The following is a 26,490-nucleotide window of genomic DNA, read 5'->3' on the forward strand; positions in this document are numbered from 1 at the left end:
CAAATATAATTAATGAGAGTTTAACATTAAACATAACACTAGTATATATTGATAGGGGATTAGTAAAGGAACCAAAAGTGCAAAAAAATATATAGGTCAATGTGCTTGTTTTCGAGATATTAGCCATTGAAATTTTGGCGGGAAAGTGTCCTCTCTTGATTTTCCATAGTTTTATCATTGACAAGTTTAAGTGCTCAAAAACTATTAAAAAATAACAAGGATTTGATAAGACTTTTACAGATGGCATATAATAATACATGTAAAAGATTTCTAAAAAGAAAAATAGGGGTCAAAGTGCATAATTTTTTAAGGCATTTAAATAGATAAAACCGGAGGATTTGTTTTCCCTTTTTCTGATTCTAATGCGACATTTTAATCTTTTTTCCATGTTTTCCATAGAGATTATTGCCAATAATTACCTCCACCATTGATCTTATTTTTTTCTGTCAATCAATGACAAAACATCTTGAAAAGTGATTTCTCTTGAAGAACAGTTATTATCGTGATCCGATTTTATTTCAGGTTATATTTCATCTTACATCAAATAAACAATGTTATCCTCCATTATACGCAAAAACACCTATAAACGGTAAAACATTGACTGAAATAAAATTAAAAAAAAACGTATTTATGACAGATAATATGGATAGTTATTCTGTGATTACTAATTATAGGTTTACAATTAAGTATCGTTATATTGAAACATATATGGTGGGTGGGAATTTGCAGTGACAATTTGATAACGAAATAAGGTACACATCCATTGTTAAATATGAACTTTTCAAAACATTGTACAGAATTTATATTTGTTTTAAATAAAGACATACTTTTCATCAGTAAAGTTTTATCCTGTCCAGTACTTGTATACTCATATAACATTTCATTGCATATACAAAAAAAACATCACTGGAAGTTTACAAATAAAATGTTCACCTCTTTTTTTACTTCTGTATAAGCCTTAGTAACCATGTAACATCAAGTTTCCAAATATTTCTATAGAAAACCCGAATGAAAACTTAATGGTGCTTTGAAAAACCCGAGATATATGTTAATGACCCAGAATTTTGTATACTACTGCAATGAAATGTATGATTTATTTCCTACAAATGTGACACTCAAAGAATGTTTTTTTTTACCCTTTTTCGTTTGCAATCAGATGTGACGTACTATGGTTTGATGGTATTGCACCTAACTACTGGAATTGAAATTGTGCAACACATCCTTTCCCTCTCCAAAGAATAATCAATGTCACTCAAATAAAATAAAAATACAAGACTAAATAAAGTACGAAGTTAAAAAGCATTAGAAACCTAATATTCCAAATGTTTTGCAAATTTCTCATATTTGATCTCGGTTATTACTGAGGAGACACTAACTGCTTAAATCTGTATCTTGTGCTTCAAAATGATAAATAAAGACAACAGTAATATACTGCTGTCGATAAACTTTATTATCCTGCTGTACAAATAACAGTATACAAATAACTGTTTGATTAATTTTACTTGTACAGATAAAGTCTCCTGTTGCGCCGCTTCCATTGTTGGCAAGCGGTAATATGGATATTTCTTTTTCGAACCAGTTCATATTGGGGTCCTCTTCGCAGTCTTTGTTTAAACTATGTCGATTTCTATGTAAATTGAAAAACAATGATGTATATTTCAATAGCTGTACTTTAAGGTGTTGGGGTCAAACTTGCTACGAAACTAGGAGAAATGTCGCCGAGCCTCGCTTTTCGTCCTGTTTAATTTAAACATATTTATTTATAGTGGATTGGGAAACAAGTTTTGCAACTTATATTAATCCCTTTTAACTTTGTGGGTGCGAGTGCTGCCTTGTAGCGGCATTAGCCTACTCTTTTTTTGAAATCTACAAGGGTGTCTTTAACGTTCAAGAGATATGGCTCTCTCTTAACACGGGTCAGCCATTTATCGTCCCCTTCCGACGGACTATCATCGTTTCCTCAAGACCATACTCGCAGATTGTGTCAAGGGAGAGCCGAAAATTGAGTTCCTGAAATTTTCATCCCAAACGGGAATCGAACCAGGAACCTTTGTGTTAGTAGTCCGATGCACTAACCACTTCACAAAGGTTATCAATCCTGTTTCTAAAGCTTTATATTTTATGTTTTACAGTTTTCGACAATGAACATAATTATATTGAATATTTATTATTATAACTGGTTCAATATCTCTGATGGCGGACTGTTAGTCCCCGTGGATATATTTAATCAAGTAATCAGTATTTCTGTATTGGTATTGATATACGGATATTGTTTCATTGATCTTTGCTTTTAAAGAATTTCAGAATTCATTCTAAATTAGGAATGCATCTCACTCGTGCAGACTTTAATTCATTGTCCAGGTTTAGTTTCACTTTTTTTTAATCTGTTGATCAAAGTGTATATTTTGTGTCAAAAAAGCAATTATTATATTTATACAAAAGAATTGTAAAGTTCTCGTTTTCGGGTCGAACAGACAAATTAATAAAGAATTCGTCTTTACGTTTATTTGTTGTTATATTCATTTTGGGAAATACATTCTACTTAAAGTGAGTATAACTTTAAAAGAAAAGTTATAAACTTGTGTAACTACAAACTATCTGTTAAAAATATGTTGTGTAGTCATAAATCAGTCATTTCTTACTTCATATAGCCATACAACATACTAAATAACTTAACGGTACATTTTTTTTTAAGCTGATGCGCTTTTCGACAAATTGATCAATGTTCCCGCAGTAATTCTCGAGGCCAAAATATTTTAAAATTTGAAGCTTACTAAAAAGATAAAGAGCTATAAACAAAAAACAAGACAAAAGGGGATAGCCAAAGCCGGGCAATAAATCAGAACATTAATTTGCATGAAAGAGATACATTACTCAATGTTAGAAAATTTCCAAAATTTGTTAACATCAAATTTAAACGACACATAATCCGTATCATCATGCCAGTACTTTCCACTGGGATGGTGACACCTACGGGGAATTTCAGTCAACTATTTAGCGGAGGCATCGACCAGTACTAGTGGTAGTAATACGATACCATGTTTTTGTACCAGATGCGTATTTTGAAAATCAATTATGATTAATAAAAAGACAAATAGCTATTAACCAAAAAGGATTTCATTTTTATATACTTATTTGACATACTTACTAATTGATTATCAGGGGTTGTTAGAGAGTACTTGATATGCTTTTGTGTTAATACACGAATGCTAATTTCTTTACAGTTACTCCGAACGTTTCTGTACTGTTAACTCCTAATTCGACAGTATATGAAGGAACGAACGTCACATTCGAATGCATGCATGACGTAACATCTACAACAGTTGTCAATTGGTTTAAAAATGGTTACATTATACCTTCTTTCAAGACAAATTTGGAGATCATCGACAGCATAACCAGATTCGACGGTGGGGAGTATAGCTGCAGAGTCATGGGAAATAAACAGACTGAATATGGTTTCGGAAAAGTTTCATTAAATGTATTGTGTATGTATATTAGCACAAGCATGTTTAGGAATTATTTTGTTGGGAAACATTATTATCTGCAACGTAATGATTGCTTTGGTCGTTCATCTATAATGATCAAGTTTTAGAGAGAAAGTTTTGCGCACTATATTATCAACGAATATCTCTGATGCTTTTCAACCATTGCAATATAAGTTAAATGTGAGCAAGGCTTTATGAAACAATTGCTATCCATATTGTAGGCGTATCGTGTCAGTAAGTATTGTTACATATTCAAGAAAATCGCTTTGTGGAGTACTATATATATATAGCTAGTAGCTTTATTATGAGAGACTTTAGTTAATTTTGTGTCAATTATATATAAAATGGATGAGATGAAACAAAATCTAAATGTCCTCTTGTTTACTATTTTCAACATCGTGTCTTTTAATTCTTAACAATGGCTATTATTTTTCTCCAGACTCTCCTGATGTGGTTGTGATTGATTATGATAATGGTACTCTGTTTTGCAATGCCTCTGGTAATCCCGATGAATACACCTACGGACAGTGGGAGCATAGGTCCATTATAAATAATCAAATTAGATATTTAAATGGAACAGAAAATGGGCATCTTCATTTTACTGATCTAAATAGTGAACCTCGGTTTTACTACAACGGTATATACACATGTTTCGCAGAAAACGGGGTTATTCGTAATGATATGCTTTATCAACGTGGTTTTCAACATATAGAGTTTAAAGGTAATGCATAATGCATTGTATTTACGCATGAAACAGAACATACTTGTCAAATAAAATGTATAGTCGTCGTTTACAGATTTCATAACAGTTAAACAAATCATGATGGGCTTTGTAAATCTTTCTAAGAGATGACTCCCTCTTTTATAAAGGACCTTTGTTCGGTATCGTTTTTGTAAGCTGCGCCTCTTTATCAAGAAAATCATGATCGGAATATTGTTTCAACTTGGAGGTAATATTCCCTGCGTATGTACTGCTACCTAGAAATTGAAAAATCACAATAGTATCTTTGAAATTCCTTTTGAAGTGAAATTCAGATCTTAAACAACTAGCAATGTCAATTCTAGATATTAGTCAGAGATGAACCAGTCTTAAATATATATGTGGTATCCTTTATTTAGTAGCTACGGAGCAAGATATGATCAACATATCATCACTTTAGAAGGAATTATTCAGTGAAAGGACGTCATTTATATTGCAGAGTTTTAGGTTTAAGTTAGGCTTCAATTTTCTTTCTTCTAATTTAATAGCCCTAAGTTCTTTTTCCTTCCATACACGAGGCACTAAATTACAAAGACCATTAATGATTACTCCTGCATGTGATGTACTATTATTTATTTTTTACTGTTGAGATATTCAAAGGAAAGCGAACACTTCAAATAGCATCAATATAAACATTTCGAGTTTTCTCCAATACCCCGATCCCACTAGGACATTTTGAGCGATTTAATTTAGATTAAATGGCCAATGTGAACGCTTTGAATCGAACTGTAATCGGTTTAAACTGAAACACCAAAAGCGGTAGTTTAGTTTAAATCGATCTTAAATGAACCGATATAACATTAAATGTAAACGAAAAGGTTTTTTTTAACAAGCGTATTATTGATTCATAACTATTAAGTATATTTATTGTTACACAAATTGTCAAACAAAAAAATGTCTGTTGATACAATTTTTTTCAGGAATTCCACAGTGCTTGCAATATTTAATCTTTGAAGATTATATTCAAGCCCAATCGACAGAAATATTTATTAAACTTTATACCGTTCCAATATATGATAGTTTTCATTGGAAAACATCGACTGAGTCAATCACAAACATATCAACTAAATATGATACAACAGTCACCGGTAGTGACTTCATTACTATGCTTTATGACGAAGTGGCTTTTGAGATAGCTGTATGGAAGTTTTCACTTGTCATATACGACCTTAATCAGGAGGACTTTGATATCTATACACTTCAAGTCGAAAACAAAATAGGAAACATATCTTGTAGCGTCCGCTTGCAACCCACAAGTAAGTGTTTACTATAATAGTTTTGGAGCTTCTATTTAAATAGTGTAAATAATTCTTTGTTTAATGCCACAAAAACAACTCTAAATGGACCTTCGCATCCCGAAAAATGCCAAAGGTTTCTGAATATTTGTCTTCGGAAAGTTTTTAACTGTGCGTACTCAATCATGTGTTTACATTTAAATGACAACTTTATAAATGAAACACTACTGGATCTTCATTGAAAGAAAAAAGCAGCAATGTCTCACAAAATAATGCAATGCAACGCATATACTTATAAACGACTTTTACTTTTTATAACATCTCTGCCAAAAAAAAAAACAATTCAAGACGGTATTCAGAATAAAAATTTGTGCGACTGCAGATTGAATGATACAGTGTTGCAATTATTTTAATGAAATTAAAGATAATTCATTTAGATTAAAACATTCTAGACATGAAATTCATTTTTAACAAAGTACAGAAAATAAATGAAATGTTTTGCTAGAAAGCCTTTCTATGAAGCGCAAAAAAATTAACTGCATTTAAAATCAAATTTTATACGGGTATCACTTATCTACTCTTTGATTAATAAATAGAATTACGAATATGTTATAAATTAATTCTATGGAACCATTAGTTATTTTGTTTTTGTCCACTATGGTCAATGTCCTTCTTCTACAAATTGCCTGAAACTGAACAGGCAATTTGTTAATTTTTGCTTCTAAATTTCAGTCATTTTACAAAATGACTAGGTATTTTTAGTCATTTTGTATAATGCCTGTCAAGTTTAGGCATTTTATAAATTGCCTGAAAATGCAGTAATTTTACAAAATGCCTAAATTTAGAAAATGTCTGTAACATATACATTTCTTCCACTGGAAAAAAAGTTATGAAAAATAGCTTTAATTGCATACATGATTTTAAGGATTTTAACGTTTGTATCCTTTTGTGCCATGCATGACTTTCATAAAAGTCAATGACACGAGAAACACAATAAAATATAATATTGAATCGTGTTTTTTATAAGTACTTTGTATTGTTCTGAGGGATCTGTCTTTGTAAAATCAATATATCAAATGTAACCACTATAAATTATCAGCTGCGACTATATGCAGTTTGTTGAGAGAGAAAAACAATACATAATAGTCAATTTATAACATTAACAGAATATTCCCATTAATGATATAGGAAGATGTGGTATGAGTGCCAATGAGACAACTCTCCATCCAAGTAACAATTTATAAAAGTAAACCATTATAGGTTACAACTATAAAGGGCCCCAAAAATACTAGTGTAAAACCATTCAAACGGGAAAACCAACGGTCTCATCTATAGAAAAAACGTGAAACACGTACATGTATGAACTACATAAACAGACGACAACTATTGTACATTAGATTCCGAACTTAGGACAGGCGTGATTAAACATTTTAATGGTACCAAACCTTCTCCCTTTTCTGAAACAATAGTATAACATCACAACATAGAAAGACACACTATAAAATATCAATTGGAAGGCTTAACTCAATAAAACAAAAACGCAAATTATCAATATATATGTATTTGCTAATTCTCTATATAAGTGAATTTTGTATTATTTTTTTGTAATCTTATTGATAAGAGGAACTGAATTACTACTGTATATCAAATCTATATCTTTATTACATTGATGTATAATAGATCTATTATTAACCAAATTTGCCAATTTTCAATTCGTATTTCAGAATTTGTAATTTTATGTCTAAATGCAGAACTATTGTCAAATATTTTGTAACGCACAATACCTCTTTTAACTGATAACTGTCATCTTAAAGAAAGTTACGAAAGGTCTCGACATGAAAAATAGTTCAAAAACTCCCAATAGTATGGCTGCATGATAGCAAACGATCACCACTGAATTACATGCTCCGGGCTAGGAACTTCTAATAAAACGTGTGACTATATTAACAGTTTTGTCAGCGTTCCATTCTCTTCTAAACTGATACAGTGATATCATGGTGTAACAGCACAATATTAGAACAAATTATACAAATCGGTTGGGAAAAATTTGACTCTTTAGATCGTCATGAAGCAGAAAATCAACTAACAAAAAGAAAAAAAAGTCTTAAAACAACGTCTTTTTTGGGAGATAGATAATATTCATAGCTACTTTGTTTTGTTTATGTACTGGTTCCCAGATATGATCTCTATGTTTCATCTCATAGAGACATGATAACTTGAAAATGTTACCAGTATATAAATGCGCATGCTTCGCGGTGAAATTGAATTCCGAAGAAGACCCAAAGTGAAGAGACGGGTAGTGCAGAATTTTAAATGTTGAAATATGCCTCACAACCCTATGTTTTGACCTTTGGATAAAAAAAGGAGTGCATTTCATCTTTCCACTATGGGACATATTTTACGAAAATTCAAAGTACCAAAATGTAAAATAAGTATAAACAAAATGTAAAAAAATGTATCAAAGTAAAAGCAGCACAGTTTTAGCCGTAAAGTAATTTCATATTGGACATTGCATAGTCTATATTTACAGAAGTGCAACCTAAAACTATAAGAATAAGAATAAGAATAAGAATACTTTATTAATCCAATTATGGACCCTTGCGGGTTTTAAATTTCATACAATGATTACAATGATTTGTTATAACAATGAAATAATAAAATGAAATACATGACAATAGAACTCTGAACAGTTATTGCATGCACATGGAATAGAAAGTAATATGGGAGACAATCAATCAATTTCTGTAAGGATTATTCCCCTTTAAACAGATATGGTGTTTTGAGTTGCATACAAATGATATGCAGCCCCAACTGATTAGATATAAGGGTATTTTTCTCCCATGTACACACAGCAACCAATTACTAGATATTTATGTATACAATTATATTTTTTGACAATTGCAGGAATATGATAAGCACCTTAGAGTTTTACTGCAGTTTGTTTATAAGCATTTACATATTAATAGAAGAAATATGCATACACATAGAGAAATGTGCACTTAAATTAAATTTTTGAATTTAAAATATATATATATAGATAAACTAAAAGAGATTTAGCCATTAACAGAATTTGTGGATCTCAATTGAAAACTCTGGATAACACAGTGTGGGAACGGAACTGTACGGTTTTCTAATATTTTGGTCATTCGGGAGACTGTCAAGCGGTGCTCCGACATTCGAAAAATAACAAGTTGCTTGATGGAAACTTTGACGACCTCTTATGTTCCTATATAACGTTTCTGCTTCAAGTTTTGATAGCTAAAACATTCTTTATGTAAATATGAACCAATAAAATAATAAGAAAGATATATGCATCAAAACGTTTTCCTTAGAATGGTGAAGCTCCGTGTAAAACGATAAAAATTGTCACACAACAGCGATCAAAAATGTCAAATAAACATCGAAAAATCATTGTTTGCTACCTGGATTTTCACATGTACCTTTTCTGATATATAGTCTTACCTGTCTGAAAGTTTCAAAGCCATTGTCCCAGTAGAAATCCAAATATATTCATTTTCTCCATGTCGGATATTTTTATTGACTGTACAATCGCTCGCAAGTTGACTGTAATATCACTCGGAGCCTTCCTGTAAATCACTTGGAGCTTTCCTGTAGAATTGCTTGGCCAAATTTATTAAATACATTGCATATGCATTGTATTGGTTGTGTATCGCTGTCCTATTTGTTCATCTATGGTATTTGAAGTGAAAATAAGCACAAAACCAGTCATTTTGACAATTAAGATTCTATCAAGGAACCCTATTAAGGTGACTATATCAGAGACAAAAACAAAACGTGTACACTACACATAAAAAAGAAGATGTGGTATGATTGCCAAAGAGACAACTTTCCACAAGAGACCAAAATGACACAGAAATTACCAACTATTATAGGTCACCGTACGGTCGTCAACAATGAATAAAGCCCATACCGCATAGTCATCTTTAAAATGTCCCGAAATAACAATGGAAAACGACTTCGGAAAACTAACGGCTTATTTATGTACAAAAAATGAACGAAAAACAAATATGTAACACATAAACAAACAACCACTGAATAAGTATACAAGACAAAAAGAAAAGGACAGTACAAAATATGTAAAGAATCTAATCTTAAATAAAAATGAAAATAATCCTCGTACAAAATAAATATTTATATATACCGAAAAGATTCTCTGGAAAGTTAATTGGCATATTTTGAATTTTACTTAATATATTATTCACCAGCAATTTTAGAAAAATAATAAATACATATTTGAACAATACAACAAAGAATTTTTCAGCACAGGATCGGGATATTGCAACTTGATATGTACCATAGTTTGTTTGAAAAAGTGTGAGGGAATCGACACATACACCACAGTTCCATATCGACCCTCTGATTGGTTTACCAGAAGATTATAAATGGTCATGTGGTGTATAATAGATACCTCACACTTTTAGCAAGAAACTACATTGTAACACATTTTCTTTCCTGTGATATCAGTTGAGAACTTTGACACATGTCATTTACCAAATAAAAAAGTGATTGGCTATATGTGTAGATACACCATAGGATGAACTAAATTTCAAAGCAAAGCTTTATCGTGAAATTTAGCCTCTCTTATGGTGTATCTACACATACCTAACACTTTTTAATTTGGTATAACAAGGAATTCGAATGTGGAATTGTGGTAGCTAACCACTGACCCAAGAAAAGACACGTTTATGTCAATAAACATGATATTAGAATAGAAGATGTGGTATAATTACAAATGAGATGTCTGTTTATTACAAGCTATACATGTAGCTACTGGTAGAAAAAGCTCCAGTAAAATTAAATTTTATCAAGGATGGGAGAGGACTTGTTATCTGAAAGACAGAGAAAACACAAAATTCTTCAACATTTTTTTTTTATATCAATGTCACGATTCAGGAACTTTTTAACATTCCCAACTATAGCATCCGACAAACGAACGAAACAGTTGTTTTTATTTAGGGAAAACAACATTTTATCAAACCACATTTATATTTTCAACATAAAAATAAGGAGATGTGATATGATTGTCAAAGTTAAACAATAAATGGATTTAAGCAATTATAGTCGGCTATAAAAAGGTCCAGAAAAGAAAAATAAGAATCAATACCATTCGAATTTAACTGACGGCCTAATTCATAATAAAACAATTTACGAAAAACATATATGACAGACACGAACCAACGACAACCACTGAACTACGAGCTCTTGACTTAAAACAGGTACATAAAGAATTTGGCAAGGGTAAAAATGTTTGTGTGCGCTCATTTCTCCCCAAAACTATCACAGCACAAGACCAAACTATAAAAATCAGATGAATAATCGGATCATCATACTATCATTGACGATATCAGACCAGGTGCGGATCCCGCCTTTTTACAAAGGGGGATCCAAACCACGGAACACCATAAACATCGAAAAAAAATAGGCTTCAACCACCAAAAACTCCCTCTCCCCGCATACCAGATCCGCTAATGCAGGCTGCAGCCATTCAAATAAAACGTTCAAAAATCATTAACACTTTTGAGTGTGTAATTTAGGTTAAAACAAAAATCGATAACAATACCAAAAATCGTAACAGAAAAAGGAGAGAAAAATCATACCAGACATATATTGTATTGGATTGCAGTAGTTTTAATAAATATTTAGATGACAAAAGTATCATGGAAAACATAAACTGATCATGAATGTGGCAGAAGAAGTTTAGCATTATCTACTTAAGAGTTATAATTAGTCATATGCCACTAGAAACTATTACAGCAAAATGCATTGACTAGCTTGCTTGCTAGCTGGACCGTGAAGTCATAAGAAGATTAAGTAGTCTAGTTGGCCAAACGATGAAAAGAAAAGCTCCGAGTGATTGTACAGGAAGGCTCCGAGTGATATTACAGTCAACTTGCGAGCGATTGTACAGTCAATAAAAATATCTGACATGGAGAAAATGAAAATATTTGGATTTCTACTGGGACAATGGCTTTGAAACTTTCAGACAGGTAAGACTATATATCAGAAAAGGTACATGTGAAAATCCAGGTAGCAAACATTGATTTTTCGATGTTTATTTGACATTTTTGATCGCTGTTGTGTGACCATTTTGATTGTTTTACACGGAGCTCCACCATTCTAAGGAAAACGTTTCGATGCATATATCTTTCTTATTATTTTATTGGTTCATATTTACATAAAGAATGTTTTAGCTATCAAAACTTGAAGCAGAAACGTTATATAGGAGCATAAGAGTTCGTCAAAGTTTCCATCAAGCAACTTGTTATTTTTCGAATGTCGGAGCACCGCTTGACAGTCTCCCGAATGACCAAATTATTAGAAAACCGTACAGTTCCGTTCCCACACTGTGGATAAGAAAAATGCATAACTTTTTCAGTATATGTTGATCTTCAGTGGTCATTAACCATAAAAATTTTGATTTGCATTCCAAGTTATTGAAATTTTGACAGTGTTCATGAGCTTGTGCAAACAGTGATTCTCTACATTGATTATACAATGGACAGTTAATTAAAAAATGATAGAGGGAATTGATATGGATTTTTTTTTTTGTAAAGCTGGATGTATTATCATAATTTATAATCATTTGAATAACTTATGGATATTTTCTAAAATAAAGTGACAAATAAAAACACTTTAAAATAATACTTGCGTTCTCACTTTGTTTTTTCTATAATCTTGAACTACACGATATTCGGGTGTATTGTTTGTTATTTTCTATACTACGTAACAATCAAATATTGATTGAATAATTAAATCTAGCAATGTAATCTTGTTGTTCATGAAGCGTTACTAAACGAAATTGTAAAGAATAGATTAACTAACAAAAGTAAATAATTATAGTCAATCATCAGTCCAGTGGTTATGTTTGGAAGTCTTTCTATACGGCTATTAAAATTACATCCCCAGCTCATCGTTGTGAAAATGTTTTGATATTTAAGTTAAATTTGATTGGTTTAATATTTTTCCGAGGGTATCAACAGCTTTGCAGTAAGAACTTCGGTACTGACATGATTTAAAGTAAAACTTTTCGAAAATATATTGTACGTTTATAAATTTTAAAATTCTAAAGATATTAAGGTTTCAACCTTCTCCTGCAAAGTTGACCTTAGATTTGTACATTTTCGTGTCCTTTTGTTACATAGCGCCAATATTGTTTCGGTTCTTATACATCCTCGGCTTTCAAATATTGAACATTTAGGGTTTCTGATGAAGGTTAATCCAGAAAAGCGCTTTGGACCCATGCAATTCATAACGTGTTGTTTCATTAATTGGCACCCACTTTATACACTGTTTTATTTGTATTTTGTATTTTTATCCATCTGATGAGTTAATTCTTTTTTTAACTGATTTATTAGTTTGTTCTTATGTTGAACTGTTACACCACTAATCACCAGTTTAGGGAAGGGATTGGATCCCTCTAATATGTTTAACCCCGCAATATTCTCTCTGTATGTGCCTGTCCCAAGTCAGGCGCCTGTAATTTAATGGTTGTCGTCTGTTTATGTGTTAAATATTTGTTTTTTGTACATAAGTTAGACCGTTAGTTTTATCGTTTGAATTGTTTCACATTGTTATTTCGAAGCCTTTTATAGCTGACTATGCGGTATTTTTTGAAGGCCGTACGCTGACCTTAAGTTGTTAATTTCTGTGTCATTTTGATCTCTCGTGGAGAGTTGTCTCATTGGCAATCATACCACATCTTCTTATTTTATACTAAGTAAGAAAAACTAAAAGGAGCCATAACAAAAACAAATATACTTTAGTTTTAATGTGTATGCATTATCAATATAAATACAGGTCGAAGATATTTTTCTCCAATAGTCATCTTCATGTTTGCCTGTGGAGCAGCCATAACCGTGGTACTCGTCATGAATGTAATACAACACTTTGTCAATAGCAGAAAAATAGGTAAGAAGTTTGTACAAAATTAAAGACTAGTTTACCGAAATTTAATTGATTCACCGGATGTGAATAAGAAATATTGCTAATAATTTTTAAAACTACCGGTTACGTATATTTCGACTGAGATTTCCCATGCTACAAAATGAGAAAAAGAAACTAGAAAGGCTCTAAAGAATTTGTATGTCATTCATCTGTTCGCCATTCAAATTTTGAAATCTCACATTAGTAGATCCCTAGTGATATGCGGAATATGAAATTAATTTGACTCGAAGGAGAAGGTACGATATCAGGACAACCTTTTAGGCCTTATGAATTCGAAAATTTTGTAAACAATTATTCAATTAACATTCAGCAGGTGTTCATAAAATTCACAGCCAATCACCAGTGTGTATATTTCTAATAAGTATAAGTTAAAGTAATATATATGTGTGTGCAATGGAGCGATAAAGTTTGACATCCAGTTCTACCAAAAACTTCCCAACTATCCTCATATAAAGACCCTATCATATATATTAAAAGAGTCACATTTTTCACTATTTTTTTTCATATTTCTTGATCTAGAACAGGGATGTAGCTTATTTTAGACTGTATAGACAGTGGACTCTAATGAACAAACGAACTACAATTTAAGCGCTGAAGTCTATAAAATGATTTTATGGTGTTATATTAAAGAAGCCCATTTCAACCAAACATTCGGACTTTTCCGATTTTCTTCAATGTTACGATCCACCTCGGCTTGCAATCGAACGTACCCGTTCATGTACAACGTTGGCCATTTAGAGAAGAGAAGCCTTCTTACTCTAGATTTAAAATGTTCCCCAATTTCAAACTTCACAGTTTAGATTCAGAAATCATGCATAAATGAAGAAATCATTATCAAACAGCTTACTTGGACCTAAAAAGCACATTTCTGTAAAGTAGAAGTCGTAATATCCCATCATGGTAATAATTAAATTTATTAAGCAGTTTACCTAGAATTGGTAACTAAGAAGAATATGAATAATGCTCTACTTTCTCTATTCACAGCAGCAAAATCATAGGATACACATTACCCACACCTTTTGATGATACATAAAGAGATGTACATGAAGTGAAATAGATCAATAATTAGTGCACGTTGAGTGCGAAAGATTGTTCTATCTTGATAGTTGTTGAAAATTGACACTTTTAATTGTTAACCATTCAAGGAAAGTAATTAAATGTTTAGCTGCATCCCTGTACCGTATGAAAATACAGTCAACCAGTTTACTATCTTAATCATTATTTTGTTTTATTTTAGATAATTTAAAAGTAGATACAGATCTGAAGTTCGACAAACTTCTATTTTTACATTATGCCTTATTTTATTTAAATTCTTATGTACCTGAACACGTTATATACAATTAAATGAATTAAAAATGAAAGGCCGGCACGGTGCATTTTTCTGGATTACATTTTTATATAGATAGATATTAAAACTGTATTACACATGTCGATATAATAAAACAAATATAGGAAGTTCATTGTTATATCTTACATTCTTTTACCAATTGTTATGTTAAAACTATTTTTTTTAGCACGGCATAATATAATGAGAAAACCTTCCAACACTGACGATCAATCTACTGTGTTATATAGGGTGAGTATTTGTGAAACAATTACACAAGATTGTTTGATGATTCAGTTGTCTGGTTTGCCAAATGTCACGGGTTGTATACCATTTAAGACAGTGATTCTTAAATTGCATATGACAATGAATAGTTTAATAGAATAAATAATTCTTGACTTCTTACCCGATCCTGGGGCCAGTAACAAGAAACATCTCTTAAAGTTCTCGTAAGTCATAGTTTACGATAGCAAAAAGAGTGTGCTAATAACCTTTTAAGAGTGTAATTAGAACCACCATTCTTTCTTCGCCCTTTTCTTTCTCTTAACATCGTTTAAGAATACCCTTAAGACAGTCTTATTCTAAGTACACTTACTAACTTTCAGTCCTGCCCGTTAACGTTTTCTTTCTTTGGTTTAGTCATTGCCAAATAAAAATCTCTCGTGCGCTTTGAAGTAACAGGATTTGTTCTTACATATTCTGCTAAAATATTGATCCTGATAAAGTTAACAACGTGGGAATATTAAAAAGGAAAAATAATACAGTGGCTTAGTGCAAGAAAACCGGATTTTAAACAAGAGGAAATATCCCTCGTCCCCATAGCGGGAAAATTTTCACATGACAGGGACATTATCGGTCCATTTTATTGGTTATCTATCTATGAATAAAGGAACGATTTCATTCATTTTCGTAACCCAGAACGGCGATGTTTTATAGTTTTGGTGAAAATTTGAGGATCATTGAAAAAGAAATAGATTTGGTATGATGGCCAATTAGACAACTTTCTACCAGAGACAACATGACGTAGAATTTAATAAATATATGTCACAGTACGACCTTCAACAATTAGCAAAACCCATACCATATAGTCAGCAGTATAAGGCCCCGAATTGAAAAATGTAAAACAATTCAAACGAGAAAACGTACGGCCTGGTTAATGAACAAAAAAATCAATGGAAAAAAATATGACATACAGCAACAATCGACAACCACTGAATTATGGGCACCTGCCTTGGGGCAGTATTATAAGACAGTGTTTTAATTATTTTTTTTAAATTTGAGGATAAGTATATATTATTGAGTGTTTTGGATTATGCTGTATAATAAAATTGAATTAACGGTTATGTTTAGTTTTCTCTCGCTTATTAAGGCGATATTTCCATTTGTTTTTATCATGCTTTTGTGCCACTTGTTTCCTTACTAAAGTCCATATTCTTTGATAAAAAAAAAACTCTAGCTTTCTAGTGTGAGCGTTTATATTTCTAGTTCTTTGTTAATTGGGACTTTTCTGTGCCTTTTTTTTACTATTAGTATATTACATTTATAACTCCTGATTGGTTGATTCCGTTCTATCCTTTTAAAATTTGCTTTTGGACATCTCAAACCAAAAGCTAACATCTACAATTGTGCATGTTATCCAACTAGTGAAGATGTTACCACTTCATTTCGACTGACAATGAGACCAAACAAGTACACTACATGTATCTCAGTTTTAAGGACTGGTCAATTTACTGACATAGGCAATATTATCTAACATACTCTTAAGTGTCTCAACCTTCTATGATTGATTTTTCCTTCATCATTTACACCACGGTTTTTCAAATTTTCAAGTATACTAAGTTCACTTTATGCTTTTGGATGTACTACATGTTGGACATGACTTTTCGTTGCTCTTATTACATGGGGAGAAGAACAGAATTATAATTTTCGGAGGTACTGAAGTGAATTTAATAGAGTCTTTAACAGTTTTGTTTTAAAATACATATGTTCTCTTAGTTCATTGCAAATTGACCATCAGTCTGTAATTTGAGTTCAACATTAATGGCAAGATTAACTCCTCTACCAATCGGTGCACTGCATTTCATATCTCTAAACAAATCGGACTATGCAATCTGACTACTTCAATATTTTGTATAATTGTAACATAAGCCTTTTGTCAAATAAAAGAAAGTCACGAGTTAAAAATTGCCTTCTACGCATATTAAAAATATCCAATATTCTTGACACATGTCTACATGTAAAAGTCTAATTTTCTGCTTCATCAAATACTAATAAGTCATCTGAGTCATAGGGTTCTTTATTCATCAATTGGACATCACATGCAATCATCTTACAATTGCATACACTAACCCTGGAATAACAAATAAACAATGGTAATTAGATAATACAATTAGAAAATACAATAAACGATACAATTCATTATCTAAAGCCGTGTTCACATTGACCTAAACTCGGTGTTGTGTAAGTGTAACTCACACGTAAACTAAACAAAATTACGTTCCCATTGATAAAATGTTTACATGTAGTGTAAAACATGTTTTGTCTACATGCAGTCGATACTCGATGTAGGCCTTATGTAGATTAAGTGTACACACAACTAGGCATTTACAACATTAGTTCCACCGTGTATATTTAAGGAAGAAACAATTTTTGAATAAAATTGATATTTATAACAATTATAAATAAAGTTCTTTACAGAAATATTTGTCTGAACTTGATATTTTTTTTAAACTTAACGTAGCTTTATTAAGCCCTTATCAAGACTCAAAGCAGCATCATTGCCGAACACATATTTCATTTGAAAATTAAGGTCTTTACTCAAACAACGATTCACTCATAAATGCATTACTTAAAAAGTGTGAGGTAAATGTATAATAATTGTTTGTCTAGTACATGTATCTCGGATCCGTTAAATTACCCTTAAAACTAAAAAAAAAACATTACCCCCTCCTTTTGCCAAATACTTCTTGGAGAAGAAATACCATTTGAAACAAACAGAAAAGATAGGAATATAGTGATCCCTAATATATCATTCCTTCTTCTCCTTCAATCTCTGTTCCGATGTAATGCATTGGCTTTATGAGAATAAAAATATATATTCTTTGCCTGTAAGCACGCTGCTGCAGCCTACGTTTTCTAATGCTTAATCGAGACATCTTTATTATATTTAAACTACTGCACATCATCAAAATGGCTTTCATAAAGAAGCAACCACTTAACTTAAAAAAAAATGGGGGGGGGGGGTGGGGGGGAGTATTTTGTTAATTTATCTGAGCCAGAAATTTTTCCGCGCAAACGTTTAATTCCGGGTTTTTTTTCGATGCTGGTAATCAATTTTTTTTTCAACATTTAACACTATAATGTATGGGGAAACTCTTGATTTAGAATATTTATTTATCATCTGTAGGACTTTTTTTTAATCCAATTGGGGTTCGGAATATTTCCATCGATACCCCCCTCCGCCCATTTGAAGTCAAACGGTCGTTCCCTTACTGCTAGAAAAGTTGTCCGAAAACTTTGCATTCGGTTCTACGTAATGAACATTTAAATGTCATAAAGTTTACAAGTGTGAACAAATCTTATGTACAGGTAATTAAACAAGGTGTATAGATGTGAACACATTTAATGTGAAACCAATGTCCAGTACATTAAACTAATTGTAAACAAGTTTACTGTACATGGCGTTTGGTGTGAACACGGCCTAAAAGTACTAGTCTATTACACTTTTATTATCATTTAAGTTCACATGGTCTTATATAGTTAAAACATTTTATATTTTAACCTTTAAACTTCATAACAGTTCATGTCAATCGATCCGACTGAATACATATAAACATCTTAATTTCTGTACAAACGGTATACGGTTGGAAATATTTCAATAAATCGTTGTCAAAGCCTATCCCAGCACCCCAACTCCATAGATCATAAGGTGTTTCGAACATCTATTTAGACCAAATATTTCAATAAATCGTTGTCAAAGCCTATCCCAGCACCCCAACTCCATAGATCATAAGGTGTTTCGAACATCTATTTAGACCAATTAGAATTAACTAATTGATCATGGCCATGTCCATCGTCAGGAGCCCAAGCCATTGCATAGTGACACTTATTATAAACATACTGTACTTTTTATTAGGGGCTCGACACCTCATGATCTGTCTGACTTATATTTTTCTATACTCTTTATCTACTTAACCTTGTTTATCAATTTAATGAACAAAGTATAGAATCTATTTTCATAGTCTGCAACATATTAATTATTCAGAGTTGCTGATGTTACTATGTCTTTCAAGTTTTTATGCCTACGGACAGCAAACAGAGGTCTTTTATCAAATAACAGTTTTGCCTCTTCGTCATCCTTTAATTTATCCCAGTGTTTTAAGATACTGTTCTTAATGTGTGATTTCTGTCTTGAAAACACTGTGGAGAATACCAAGGGAGGCGACTGTAATACAGATTTGGGCTTTACCATTAATGTGTCTATTCTTTGTTTTGCAGTCACTTCCTGCATAACAGTTTTAATTTCATTTTTTGGATATCCCCTTTTGATGAGGCGCTCAGAAAATAACGCATATTGTGTTTGCAAATCTACTGGATCGTTCGTACACCTCTTAAAGCGAAGCATTTCTCCTTTAATTATGCCTCTGAAAGTAGAGGATGGGTGGCATGAGGATCTCTCTAAATACTGATAATTTTCAGTCTTTTTTCGGAATGTCGTGAGGTCTAAGATTCCTGTTTCTCTAAATCTTAGACCTTTGAATACCAGCACATCTAAAAACTGCATTTTAGTTTGTGATTTCTCGTGTGTAAATTTTAGAAGTGCATGTTGTCTATTAGCATGTTCAAAAAATTGTGATATTTCATCATCTGTACCTTCATTGTAAATAAAAAAGCCATCGTCCCTAAACCTGTAGAGACTTGATATTTTTTGTTTATGTTGAAAAGTCCTTAAAATACTATTTAAGACTTCATAAACTCTCAGATCCGTAATTTCAGGTGATAAACTATTTCCCATTGGAACTCCAGTTGAAGTTTTATAAAATTTACCATTGAACATAAATTCATTATTTTCAAGAACTATCTTCAGAAGTTCCAATATATATCGCAACGGAGGCAAAAGTATCGCATGTTTACATTTAATTATCGTAGGCCAAGCATGCTTGACTGCGTCAATCATTTCTACATGGGACATATTGTTGTACATTTCTTTTATGTCAAAACTGACTAAGTAGGCGTCAGGTTTTACCTGCAATTTTTCAATAATATTTATAAATTCTAATGAGTCCCTTAAATGTGTTTCTTGTTTTAATACTGCTGGAAGCATGAATTTATCCAAATACTGCCCTATTCTCTCTAAAACAGTACCCGATAATGAAACAATAGGCCTTCCTTGAATTCTGACATTTTTATAAAGCGTAGGATTCTGTTGAACGCTTTCTATTAGTTCAGGATCAAGTTTGTGCAATTTAGGCAGAAGATACAACCTTCCTGGTTTAAGATCTCTCTTAGCAGAAATATATTTAAAGGTGATTTCATCCATGACCCCTTTTCTATGCATTTCAAAGATAATAGTATTGATTTTTTGGTTAGTCTCTATTATGTTTAATTTTGCAATTTCCATGAAGTGAGTAGCACTACTTAATTGCCTCAGACCTTCATTTATATATTCTGTTTTATCCCAGATCACTGTGGTGTTATTTTTATCTGCTTTTCGAATAACTATTTTTTCGTTTCGTTTGAGGGAAGAAATTGCCTTTCTTTCCAGCGTAGTGAGATTATCGTGTGCTTTATTAATTGCTATATTATCTATCTCAACCTTTGTTTTGAATATATATGTCTCAATGGCATTATTTGCAAGTTCCGGTTTATATCCGGATTTTGTTAAAAAGGGATGACGTTTGAAAATATCACCCTTGTCAAAATGATATTTACATCTTAGTTTTCTTGCAAATTCATTGAAATCTGATGCAATACTAGATTTTGCAAATTTCGTCGAGGGAGACGGTATATATTTTAATCCTTTACTGAGTAACAAAATCTCATCCTCTTTTATTTTTTCAGTGGTGAATATTTTAACATATTCACGTGCTTTTTCAATTGATTTTTTCCTCTTGAGAGAGCGAATCTTTATCTTTCTATTTTTCTGATAGAAGGCCTTTTTCATGATAGCCTTTTTTGTTTTTTTCGCTCTCTTAAAGTGTCTGTTAGCCATGCTTACAGATCGGAGGAATTCGCCAGAAGGCAGTGTGCAATTCATTTCTTGATGTAATATTGATTCTTTATCAAGCCTGTATGAACTCACCAACCAATCAGATATCAGTTACTCATTAGGAAACTAAATAAGGGGAAGAGGAGAACATCCCTCTAGACATTGCAACCAATCACCATTCATTGCTCTATACACTGACACGTATACCAGATGTATTTTGACAATTTGACTTTTTAATTTATCAGACACTCAAAAACCATGCATTTTTGTTTTGCAAATCTCAGCACTTTATTATCAACTTATTCCACTCACTAAACTCTGACGTATTGGTTTTTACATTTACTTTCCCTGTATTATATAGGAATTATAACTTTAATATTTCAATAAATAATAAATCAACCTTTTTAGCTTTCGGTAAAGATATTTTTCACATTTAATATCTATTTTGACAGAAATAAGAAACATATTGGCAATGAACTATTGCTTTAGCCGATTATAACCGTTACATTTAATTATAATGTATTAATTCTGACCACTTAACGTGAACAAATTACCAAAAATTATCTTTGATAGCTTTATTTCTCAACTTAAAATAAAGATATATTTGTAAACATTTGTTTATTATCATAATTGCATTGGGTTCATTGATAAACTAACCTCCTGTGTTCTGCTATATCAATTATCTATAAATTAAGCGTAACTCAAGAACTGATAAGATATTACACTTTTATTCACACACTTTACAGCTGTTTGTCAAAAACATCACTAACTAAGTGTATAGGCACACGTTAAATGTTTTATCATCTTCCAACGACTTGTCTGAAGTTACACAGTTAAGTTAAATCATTTATTTTCCGATAAAAGTTATGACTATGTACATAGTCATTTCAATATTGTTCGATACTGTTTAATTCTTAAACGGAGGGAAATCTTCTTCCTCCCCTCCCCCTTCCACGATTAAATCGACGTCCGCCTCGTCCTCGATGGGATGGTTCAAGGAAGCCTCTCAGCTCTCGTAACTCATCCTGGAGTTTAGATATAGTATTTGCTTCAGTTTCCGGTTTCTCGGTACTAGATGTCGACATGTTACGAATAGCCCTCAGATATCGTTCGTTCCATATCTCTTTCTTTTCTTTTACTAGGAATGTCAACCTTTTTAGACAAGCGCCTTCTTCTGCACTTCCACGACCTATCATTCGCTCTGTGTCCTCAAGCAAGTTAGATATGCTGGTTAACATGCTCTTGTGGTGCTCCTCGCACATTTCAATAAGTCTAGTTAGAAATTGTTCACAGAGTTCACTTTTAATTATATCCAGATTTTCGTTAAAAAACGAATTTGAACCTTGGTCCAATGATGGTGTGAAATTAACTGTTAGTCTGATATAACTTGGAAGTTGTGTCGAATCGACTTTAGCAAGACTGTATTTTAAGGTAGCTACCTGGTGTTTCTTTCTGAGTTTGTTTTCCAACTCCTCCAAACACTGCGTCACTATTCCTTCCTTTTCAGGATTAACATTTGAAATATCCGCACAATCCATTTTAAAGTCAAAAGATATTTCTCCCAATGATGGAGTTTCTTCTGTCTTAATCACAGTTCCACTGCAAGAAATAAATTCCTGCATGCTAGCATCTTCTTTTTCAAAATTTTGTCCTTCAGAGGGATTTTTCTGTTTGTTAAGACTTAGCATGTTTAGTCTTTCCATTGCTAGTTGCATTTATGTAATTCAAGTTTATTTATAAAACTGTATAAAATATAAAGTCATATCAGATCACTGGTGTGACTGCCCTTAAAGTGTCAGATTGTAATTTGAGACGACGTGGGTAAAACCCAATTGTTTTTAGCATTGCTGATGATAGATATTTCCTCCGGTGAATATGCAAACACAGGAAATTTCAGCACTGTTCAAATTGCACCAAATAACCACTTTATTGTGGTACGAGGAGATCATAAAAGTCGACAAGATGTCAACTAAACAATTCTCAGGCTGACAACGTGATAATAGCTCAAATATTTCAATAAATCGTTGTCAAAGCCTATCCCAGCACCCCAACTCCATAGATCATAAGGTGTTTCGAACATCTATTTAGACCAATTAGAATTAACTAATTGATCATGGCCATGTCCATCGTCAGGAGCCCAAGCCATTGCATAGTGACACTTATTATAAACATACTGTACTTTTTATTAGGGGCTCGACACCTCATGATCTGTCTGACTTATATTTTTCTATACTCTTTATCTACTTAACCTTGTTTATCAATTTAATGAACAAAGTATAGAATCTATTTTCATAGTCTGCAACATATTAATTATTCAGAGTTGCTGATGTTACTATGTCTTTCAAGTTTTTATGCCTACGGAAAGCAAACAGAGGTCTTTTATCAAATAACAGTTTTGCCTCTTCGTCATCCTTTAATTTATCCCAGTGTTTTAAGATACTGTTCTTAATGTGTGATTTCTGTCTTGAAAACACTGTGGAGAATACCAAGGGAGGCGACTGTAATACAGATTTGGGCTTTACCATTAATGTGTCTATTCTTTGTTTTGCAGTCACTTCCTGCATAACAGTTTTAATTTCATTTTTTGGATATCCCCTTTTGATGAGGCGCTCAGAAAATAACGCATATTGTGTTTGCAAATCTACTGGATCGTTCGTACACCTCTTAAAGCGAAGCATTTCTCCTTTAATTATGCCTCTGAAAGTAGAGGATGGGTGGCATGAGGATCTCTCTAAATACTGATAATTTTCAGTCTTTTTTCGGAATGTCGTGAGGTCTAAGATTCCTGTTTCTCTAAATCTTAGACCTTTGAATACCAGCACATCTAAAAACTGCATTTTAGTTTGTGATTTCTCGTGTGTAAATTTTAGAAGTGCATGTTGTCTATTAGCATGTTCAAAAAATTGTGATATTTCATCATCTGTACCTTCATTGTAAATAAAAAAGCCATCGTCCCTAAACCTGTAGAGACTTGATATTTTTTGTTTATGTTGAAAAGTCCTTAAAATACTATTTAAGACTTCATAAACTCTCAGATCCGTAATTTCAGGTGATAAACTATTTCCCATTGGAACTCCAGTTGAAGTTTTATAAAATTTACCATTGAACATAAATTCATTATTTTCAAGAACTATCTTCAGAAGTTCCAATATATATCGCAACGGAGGCAAAAGTATCGCATGTTTACATTTAATTATCGTAGGCCAAGCATGCTTGACTGCGTCAATCATTTCTACATGGGACATATTGTTGTACATTTCTTTTATGTCAAAACTGACTAAGTAGGCGTCAGGTTTTACCTGCAATTTTTCAATAATATTTATAAATTCTAATGAGTCCCTTAAATGTGTTTCTTGTTTTAATACTGCTGGAAGCATGAATTTATCCAAATACTGCCCTATTCTCTCTAAAACAGTACCCGATAATGAAACAATAGGCCTTCCTTGAATTCTGACATTTTTATAAAGCGTAGGATTCTGTTGAACGCTTTCTATTAGTTCAGGATCAAGTTTGTGCAATTTAGGCAGAAGATACAACCTTCCTGGTTTAAGATCTCTCTTAGCAGAAATATATTTAAAGGTGATTTCATCCATGACCCCTTTTCTATGCATTTCAAAGATAATAGTATTGATTTTTTGGTTAGTCTCTATTATGTTTAATTTTGCAATTTCCATGAAGTGAGTAGCACTACTTAATTGCCTCAGACCTTCATTTATATATTCTGTTTTATCCCAGATCACTGTGGTGTTATTTTTATCTGCTTTTCGAATAACTATTTTTTCGTTTCGTTTGAGGGAAGAAATTGCCTTTCTTTCCAGCGTAGTGAGATTATCGTGTGCTTTATTAATTGCTATATTATCTATCTCAACCTTTGTTTTGAATATATATGTCTCAATGGCATTATTTGCAAGTTCCGGTTTATATCCGGATTTTGTTAAAAAGGGATGACGTTTGAAAATATCACCCTTGTCAAAATGATATTTACATCTTAGTTTTCTTGCAAATTCATTGAAATCTGATGCAATACTAGATTTTGCAAATTTCGTCGAGGGAGACGGTATATATTTTAATCCTTTACTGAGTAACAAAATCTCATCCTCTTTTATTTTTTCAGTGGTGAATATTTTAACATATTCACGTGCTTTTTCAATTGATTTTTTCCTCTTGAGAGAGCGAATCTTTATCTTTCTATTTTTCTGATAGAAGGCCTTTTTCATGATAGCCTTTTTTGTTTTTTTCGCTCTCTTAAAGTGTCTGTTAGCCATGCTTACAGATCGGAGGAATTCGCCAGAAGGCAGTGTGCAATTCATTTCTTGATGTAATATTGATTCTTTATCAAGCCTGTATGAACTCACCAACCAATCAGATATCAGTTACTCATTAGGAAACTAAATAAGGGGAAGAGGAGAACATCCCTCTAGACATTGCAACCAATCACCATTCATTGCTCTATACACTGACACGTATACCAGATGTATTTTGACAATTTGACTTTTTAATTTATCAGACACTCAAAAACCATGCATTTTTGTTTTGCAAATCTCAGCACTTTATTATCAACTTATTCCACTCACTAAACTCTGACGTATTGGTTTTTACATTTACTTTCCCTGTATTATATAGGAATTATAACTTTAATATTTCAATAAATAATAAATCAACCTTTTTAGCTTTCGGTAAAGATATTTTTCACATTTAATATCTATTTTGACAGAAATAAGAAACATATTGGCAATGAACTATTGCTTTAGCCGATTATAACCGTTACATTTAATTATAATGTATTAATTCTGACCACTTAACGTGAACAAATTACCAAAAATTATCTTTGATAGCTTTATTTCTCAACTTAAAATAAAGATATATTTGTAAACATTTGTTTATTATCATAATTGCATTGGGTTCATTGATAAACTAACCTCCTGTGTTCTGCTATATCAATTATCTATAAATTAAGCGTAACTCAAGAACTGATAAGATATTACACTTTTATTCACACACTTTACAGCTGTTTGTCAAAAACATCACTAACTAAGTGTATAGGCACACGTTAAATGTTTTATCATCTTCCAACGACTTGTCTGAAGTTACACAGTTAAGTTAAATCATTTATTTTCCGATAAAAGTTATGACTATGTACATAGTCATTTCAATATTGTTCGATACTGTTTAATTCTTAAACGGAGGGAAATCTTCTTCCTCCCCTCCCCCTTCCACGATTAAATCGACGTCCGCCTCGTCCTCGATGGGATGGTTCAAGGAAGCCTCTCAGCTCTCGTAACTCATCCTGGAGTTTAGATATAGTATTTGCTTCAGTTTCCGGTTTCTCGGTACTAGATGTCGACATGTTACGAATAGCCCTCAGATATCGTTCGTTCCATATCTCTTTCTTTTCTTTTACTAGGAATGTCAACCTTTTTAGACAAGCGCCTTCTTCTGCACTTCCACGACCTATCATTCGCTCTGTGTCCTCAAGCAAGTTAGATATGCTGGTTAACATGCTCTTGTGGTGC

General features: G+C 32.3%; 1 protein-coding gene across 1 annotated transcript in view; it reads left to right on the plus strand.

The window, feature by feature from the left end:
- LOC139480878 (limbic system-associated membrane protein-like) overlaps nucleotides 1–26,490 on the plus strand; it is a 76,398-nt gene that overhangs the window by 8,940 nt on the left and 40,968 nt on the right. Inside the window, exons 4-8 of the mRNA XM_071263804.1 lie at nucleotides 3,225–3,485; nucleotides 3,925–4,206; nucleotides 5,166–5,501; nucleotides 13,299–13,409; nucleotides 14,960–15,021. Of these exons, the coding sequence (XP_071119905.1) occupies nucleotides 3,225–3,485; nucleotides 3,925–4,206; nucleotides 5,166–5,501; nucleotides 13,299–13,409; nucleotides 14,960–15,021 (1,052 nt within the window). The remainder of the gene's footprint in view (nucleotides 1–3,224; nucleotides 3,486–3,924; nucleotides 4,207–5,165; nucleotides 5,502–13,298; nucleotides 13,410–14,959; nucleotides 15,022–26,490) is intronic.

The sequence above is a fragment of the Mytilus edulis genome, chromosome 7 (genome assembly GCF_963676685.1).
Source record: "Mytilus edulis chromosome 7, xbMytEdul2.2, whole genome shotgun sequence".
NCBI lineage: Eukaryota > Metazoa > Mollusca > Bivalvia > Mytilida > Mytilidae > Mytilus > Mytilus edulis.